Source organism: Teleopsis dalmanni, chromosome 1 (assembly GCF_002237135.1).
Source record: "Teleopsis dalmanni isolate 2A chromosome 1, ASM223713v2, whole genome shotgun sequence".
Lineage (NCBI taxonomy): Eukaryota > Metazoa > Arthropoda > Insecta > Diptera > Diopsidae > Teleopsis > Teleopsis dalmanni.
The window spans coordinates 91,717,835-91,725,195 of NC_051846.1; the positions used below are offsets into that span (position 1 = coordinate 91,717,835).

The following is a 7,361-nucleotide window of genomic DNA, read 5'->3' on the forward strand; positions in this document are numbered from 1 at the left end:
CGTTTATTTTTGTTTGGAACTCGCCGATGCTGTCGTTAGGTGTTAGATAGCAGCTCATAAGGGTGAAGTTGCTGTTTCGCACCCAAACGTATCCGTCTCCAGCACCGCTAACCAAAAAAGGGAAGTTTTTAGCGCATGGAAGCCAAATGGCTGCTGTTCCACTGCTATCAGCCATGTAGGCACCACTATTGATTTCTCTATACTGTTCGCTGATTATGACAACATCCACGTACCGTTCATGCACGAGTTGTAATAGAAGGGCGTCTGCTGTCTTGCTTCGGTGCATGTTTGCTTGCAGAAGTCTTGTCATTTCTGGGTTTTAACCGATGTACATTTGCCAGATGCGGCGATGTGATCAATGGTTTTAAGGCCAGCGTCAGAACATATGCAGCACTTTGGAGGGTTCGCGCAATCCTTTAATTTGTGTTCAGGTTCACCACATTTGATGTAAAGAGTCGTTCTGTCTGGACCCTTGCAATTTCTTTGAATATGTCCTACGCCATGGCACCTGAAACAGCGCTTAGTTTCAGTGCGCATCCGCATTTTCGCTATGATCCATCCAATAGTGATTGAGCCTGCTTCAAGAAGCTTTTCCGCTGCTATAGTTGGGAGTTGCACACAAGCTCTGACCAATTCTCGATTATTCGGTTTAGTGACCATGGCTTTCAATCGATCAATTCCATTTGGAAGGATTCGTTTGACTGCTTCTTCGACTTCAGCAGTTGTCGTGAGCGCGTCAAGGTCCCTTATCTCTATCGTGGTTGTCGGTGTTAGCCCGGTTACCCTCACTGTTTCCTGCAAAGCGCTCCTAATTTTTTCGCAGAACTCTAGGCTTGCCTTGGTCCCTTTATCAAGCTCTAGTAATATAGCTCCCGACATTGTCTTCCGAACTGCGCGCATTTTGACTTCCGTATCGCCCGGCTTGACGTTCGAACGAAAGTTTTTTAAAATATCCGCGTAGGTTTGGCTTCCGTCGGTTTTATAAGGACGGCTTCTGTCTTCGGACCCCTGTCCTTATTTGATTTGGTCCTCCTTGTTTCTGCCTCTATCTTGCTCGTGGTCTTTGACTGTTTTTTCGTGTCGGCAGCTGTTTTCACTTGTCCCTTCGAGGTGGCAGGGGTATCATTTTTTTGTTTCTCGTTTGCCTTTGGGCTTTTAGGCTTCTTCCGGTTTACGGTTTGCCATTCTTCGGATCTGTCTTCTCGAATCTTTTTGGCGCTCTCATTTTCTGTTGTTTGCGCCACTGGACTTGTCGCCACACGCTTTTGTCGTTGCACGTTCGATGTGGCAGTCAGAATAGTTTCTTTTCGCAGTTTTTCTCTTTTTTCTACTGCCTTAACCCAACCTTGGTGGAAAACGGTCATCAAATCAAACTGCATTTGCAGTTCATGAACGCCTTCTTTAATGTCCGTCGAGACATTTCTTTGCCGATTTATGGCTTACTTTATTTTGTTAAGGGCGGTTACGCATTTTTCAAATGTCTTCGCCTCTTCTTTCTTAATTTTGTACTCATTTCCCGGTGAAATGAGCACACCATTCGTCTTTTGTGGCACCTTTAGCGTGCCCTCGCTCGTTGCGGACTTCCTTAGGCCATCTTGTATTAGCATTTGTACATTCACACCATTCGTTTTTTTGTGACACCTTTGGCGTGCCCTCGTCCATTGTGGACTTCTTTAGGCCTTCTTGTACTGGCACTTCCGTTGACATTTGTGTTTTGTTATTATTCATGTTTTTTGGGTCCTAACTCCTAGCCGCTATCGATGTTCGATTATATAGTCGCTCATGACGATCCCCATGGTTATCTATGCAAAGCAGGGAGGCCATGCGAGGGTTGACACATTTCCTTATGGAAGATTGTGTTCAGAGCCAGGATCTGGCGCAGGTCAGGAGTGTTCTCAACTGAACCTATACCACCAACTCACGAGACATCGAACGTACTTGGAGACTTGCCAAATTTTAAAAGGACGGAGGAAGATGTGGCATTAAACTGAAAGCCACTTCTATGCGATGTCACTCTCAAATACTCAGATAACAGAATACTACATCCGCCAGCCCGAAAATCATCATTGTTGTAAATTTCTTCCAGTATGCCATAATCCGGATCTTACTGGGCTCGATCCTGATGAGTGTTTAAACCCTGAATTCCTATTTATACTTATCTGCAAATGCATTACCTGTTTTGGCATGCATTTTTCCAACTTTCGTGTCTAGCATAGTTTTTACGTTGAGCACGAAAGAACTCCATCGATGGTGCAACTACCCGCTCTTGGAACAGTGCACTCTCCTATGTCCCTCGATGGTGCGCAGCTGTTTAACCACTCTCCACGCACTTGGATGTCCCTCGTTGCCTTCCCGGGATGGTGGACGCTTACTTAGAGCCGGTGTCTACTCGGCTTAGCTCAGGAGCTTCTCAGGGTTATTGTGACCTTTTAAGCCACACCCTCCGACGCCTGGCTGAATTTTAGTCGCCTCGTATGACAGGGATGGCTTACCGCAGGAATATTTTAACCGATATACCGCAGTGGAATCAGATGTTAGTTATTAATGGCTGTATTATCATCTTTGTTTGCACTGATCCCATTATTATTATTAGGATTAAGGTGTATATCAGTATCTGTAGTATTAAAATATTTATTAGGTTTTTTGATAATCTTTGGCTTATCTTTGTGTGTGTAACATTTTTGCTTCATTTTTTATGAAACCTTCCTGCCTTGTTTCAGAATAATTTTCTCTGTTCCTATTTGCTTAAGTTATTTTCTTTTCTTTATATTGTCTCAAATTCGTTAATATATTATCATGGTTTATCTTATTATTTTGTGCGTCAAAAGGCGTACATTTTATTGTTGCGTGGTATGTATTGTTATACCAATAAATAGTGTTTTTATTCAGTTAGTTTACTGACCTTTTTACGTTCACGTTTTCTTTTTTACAAACCTCCAAGCCACTCGCCGCCTTTTTGCGCGTGCTTAAAGGCTACGACACAATTAAAATGATAAAATAAATAAAGACCATAATACAATGTACCTTAATTCTAAACAAATAGTATAAACCTTAATTCTAAACAAATAGCTTTGTTCATTTGATCAATAACAGGGATTTTCTGTTCTATATTCAGACTTCTAATTCTTTCAGTTATTGTGTTATTTAGTCTTTTTACATCTGCGTTACCAGTATGACTATTTGGTTTCGTCAAGTGGAACTCTATATTTTCATTATTGAGATATTCCATCACATTTGCATTATTAAATTCGTTATCGAAAACAAATTTTTTTATTTTACCTTTAATTGATATAAACTCCTGAATATTTGACACTAATGATCGGCTATTTCTGTCCATTAGCGGAAAACATATTGCATGTTTTGAGAATTTGTCAATGAAAATAACAAATGTCTGTTTGTTGTTAATGTGTCTACATGAATTATCTCATTCGTAGTTATGGGTGTTTCAATTATAAAAAATTTGTTTTTGATTGGCTTCCTATCGTACTTTCCACCATTGCATACCTCACAGTTATTAATAATTTTATGAATATTTTCTCGTAATAATGGATGATTTATCTATTTGTATTTTGAAATTTGCAGTTTTTAGTTTTTTGAACACTTTTTTAATGTAAAGTATGTGTTCGTGTAATGAAGTGGAGATAATTATGATATCGTCGAGGTAGACGAGACATGTTTTACCAATGAGATCTTTTAGAACATTGTTCATTACTCGTTGAAATGTGGAGGGTGCGTTCTTTAAACCGAATGGCATCCGAATGTTATCATTGTGGCCATTTTCTACTGTGAATAAAGTTTTAGGAATATCTTGTGGATTCATCTCAATCAGATGGAAGCCACTAGCTAGATCTAGTTTGTCTAAGATGTCTGTAATGTTAGACAATGGGTAACTATCTGAAATAGTTTTTTCATTTAATTTACGATAATCTATGACTAATCGCCATTTCTGTTTACCGCTTTCAGCTTTTTTTTCGGAACCATACAGGGGAACTGTGAGGTGAATAGCTAGACCGAATTATCCCTTGTTCAAGCATATTTGTTATTTGAGTGTTAACTTCATCTATGTGTATAGGGTTATCTATATGAGTTTGTATAAATGGGTATGTCATTTGAAATAATTATAGAATGATTAACTTCGTTAGTGAAACTTAGATTATTACCTTCTTTAAAAAATATTTCCTTATAATGTCTACAAAGGTTTAATGATTCACATTTCTCCTCTTGGTTAAGATGGTATGTTCTAAGTATTTCAGAAATATTGCACAGCGGCACCGGTTGTCTATTACAAGTGTCCCAATTATTATTATGTTTTCAGTGGTTGTTCAACAAATAGCGTTTGGTCTTTATCTGAGTTATTAATTTCAATTAAACTCAAGCAGTTTTTTGCTTTATATATACCTTCAGACGTAACAAGACGTAAGCTTTTGTTGCGGAAGCTCAATTTTCGCGTATAAGTTTTTAGAATATCCAGTCCCAATAGGCCATCAAAGTAATTATGAAGCTGAACCTATACCACCCATTTTGAACCACCGTATGGTACACCACATGGCTAGCTTTGAATATTTTTTAATATTCAAAGAATATTTTATATTTTTTAGGTAAAAAGAAAGTGAAACTTTCAAATAAATATTAAACTTTTTTCATTTGGTTAAACTTGTTTTATTTCACTATTTACTATAGAAACTTCACCGTAAAATTTCAAGTCTGTAATTGCCTGCTACTTAATGGGTTAAACATGGGGACAGTGACTTTTTTGTTATAGGGTATGATATAAGAATTGTTGTTATCATAATGGGTTTTATATCAATTTGGTCTTCAGGCTTTATAAACTCGGGATTTATAAAGAAAGAGGATGCACATGTATCTATAAAAAATCTCAAAGGTCGCCGAAATGAAAAATCAATTAAAATAAATAAGAGTGTTGTACCATGTTTGTTTATTTCTATATATCCTGTTGGTTCCTCGAGGCAATTATTCGAAAATTTTGTTTATCTTTGTTATACATTAAAAACTTAGACCAAGTTGTTTGTTGGCTTCACTCGAACTGAATTTAAAGAATCAAGCAAAAACTAACCAAACCAAATTAATTATGCTGGGATTTGCATTCTTAAAATAAGTGTGGTGGTGTTTGCCGTATGTAAGTTAATTCCTATAGGAGGAACCATAAGCGCAACATTGCTCATAAGGAACGTAAAGAATACTGTGTGCAGCTTGACTACAGTGATTATAGCTGAACCAGCATAAACAGTAAGTTAGCTTCAATGCACTTGAAATAGTGTAAACAGGAAGCGTTACTTTGTGTGTAGGATAAATTCCTAAACATAAACTGTGATATTGCGTATAAATTTCCTGCTTCAGATGTTGGGTAAGGACCAGTTAAATTCATGCTGACTTGTTCGAGTGCACAAGAAGCATTTGAAACCATTTGCTTAGGCAGTCTAGTAGGATATCTATTTTACCTAATTTACACTTTTTACAGGCTCTTACATTATCTGCAATTATATCATTTAAATTTTTCCACGTATATTTCCACGTATATCTCTAATTTTCGCAATAATTGCTTTTTGTCCGACATGACCACCCATAATACTGTCATGCTACTCCTTAATTATTTCTTTCATTTTCTGAAAATCTGTTACCTCGATCATTTTTCCTCTCTCGTGAACATTTTCCTCAGCAATATTTTTACAGTTTACTGTTATCGATTCTTTCCCATTATTTTCAATTTCTTCTGGAGTATTTTCCACGTTTTCATGTTCTCGTTTGCTCTGTTCGCTACAACAACTACAACGTTTCTTTTTCTTTTCTTTCCTCTTTACTACTAAGACATTTCTACTCAAATGATCACCTACTACGTTTTCAACTCCTTTTTTATATTCTATATCATACATATACTCTTCTTACTTAAGTCTCCATGGTCCTTTACATTAAACAACCATTTCAATGGCATATGATCCGTTCTGATTAAAAATTTTTTTCCATACAAATATGGTCTGCATATTTTTACGGCCCAAACAATGGCGAAACACTCTTTTTCTGTAGTGCTATAATTTCTCTTAGTACTATTTGAACTTCTGCTAATAAACTGAATTGGCATATCTTTACGGCCACTCTCTTGTGATAGCACTGTGCCCCTAGATCTTCATTTGAAGCATCTGTTGTAACAATGAATTTCTTTTCAAAATATGGAAATTGCAAGGTTACCACACTGGCTAGGCTATTTTTCAGTTTACCAAATGCATTGTTCTGCTCCTCCCCCCAAAAAAACTCAACTTTTTTCCTAAGGAGTTTATTAATAAGTGCTGCTATTTGTCTAAAACCTTTAATAAGTCTTCTATAATAATTGATCGCTCCGATGAACGAGTGTATTTCCTTAATATTCTACGGAGGAGACAATTTTACTATCGCCGAAACTTTATCTGGATTAGGTTTAACATCTCGTTTTCCAATAATGACCCAAATATGCGACTTCCTTCTTTAGAAATTTACATTTAAGTGCTTATAGCTTCAGATTGGCTTTCCTTAGTTGCTCCAAAACATCTCTTAGTTTTTCATTGTGATCAGTTAAATCTTTTCCATATACCACAATATCATCCATGTACACAAAACATTTAATTCCCTTTATTCTTATTAGAATGATATCCATCATTCTCTGAAAAATACTAGGTGTATTTTTAAATCCAAATGACATTCTCTTAAACTCATAATGCCCATGTAGTGAATGCTGTTTTCTCGATATCCTCCTTAGTCATTTTAATCTGATGAAATCCATTTGTTAGATCTAGTGTTGTAAAATATTGGTCTAAAATCTCATTAATATTTGATGTTGGATATGTATCCGCTACCGTCATTTCATTTCACGGCGACTTAGAATTCTGTATAACATCGTGTCTGATCAAAGGCTTTACTTCGATCTGAGTTAAAATTACAATATTCATAAAAAGCAAAAATAGCAAACCGTATAAAAAACAAAAAACTCCTCAATTATTCAAATTTGCGAAAATTAATAAAAACATCAACTGTCTTTAGTAAGAGTAAACGAGAAACTGGAACTTTATTTTTCTTAAAAGTGCACGAGACTCAACGAGTCTATTTTAACAATTTGTTTTTGTAATATAAAAAATATATAATATTTTGAGTAAAGTTCAACCCAACACATAGTTTTATAACAATTTCTTCACTTGATTCTTCACTTCCTCTTCATAAACCTTTGGATATCTATATGTTTTCGTATAAATAGGTTTTACTCATATTATTCTTATGTCACAAGTTAACGTATCAGTGAAACTCAATTTTTCGCCTTCTAAAATAAACAAATCACTATATTCTGAAATCAATTTCCTAATTGATTCATTCTCCTC

General features: G+C 36.2%; 1 protein-coding gene across 1 annotated transcript; it reads right to left on the reverse strand.

The window, feature by feature from the left end:
* Window positions 1-306: 306 nt before the first annotated feature.
* Window positions 307-900, reverse strand: LOC119687587. Its single transcript, XM_038101961.1, has one exon. It carries the CDS (start codon window positions 898-900, stop codon window positions 307-309), a length of 594 nt encoding a protein of 197 aa, XP_037957889.1.
* Window positions 901-7,361: the final 6,461 nt, after the last annotated feature.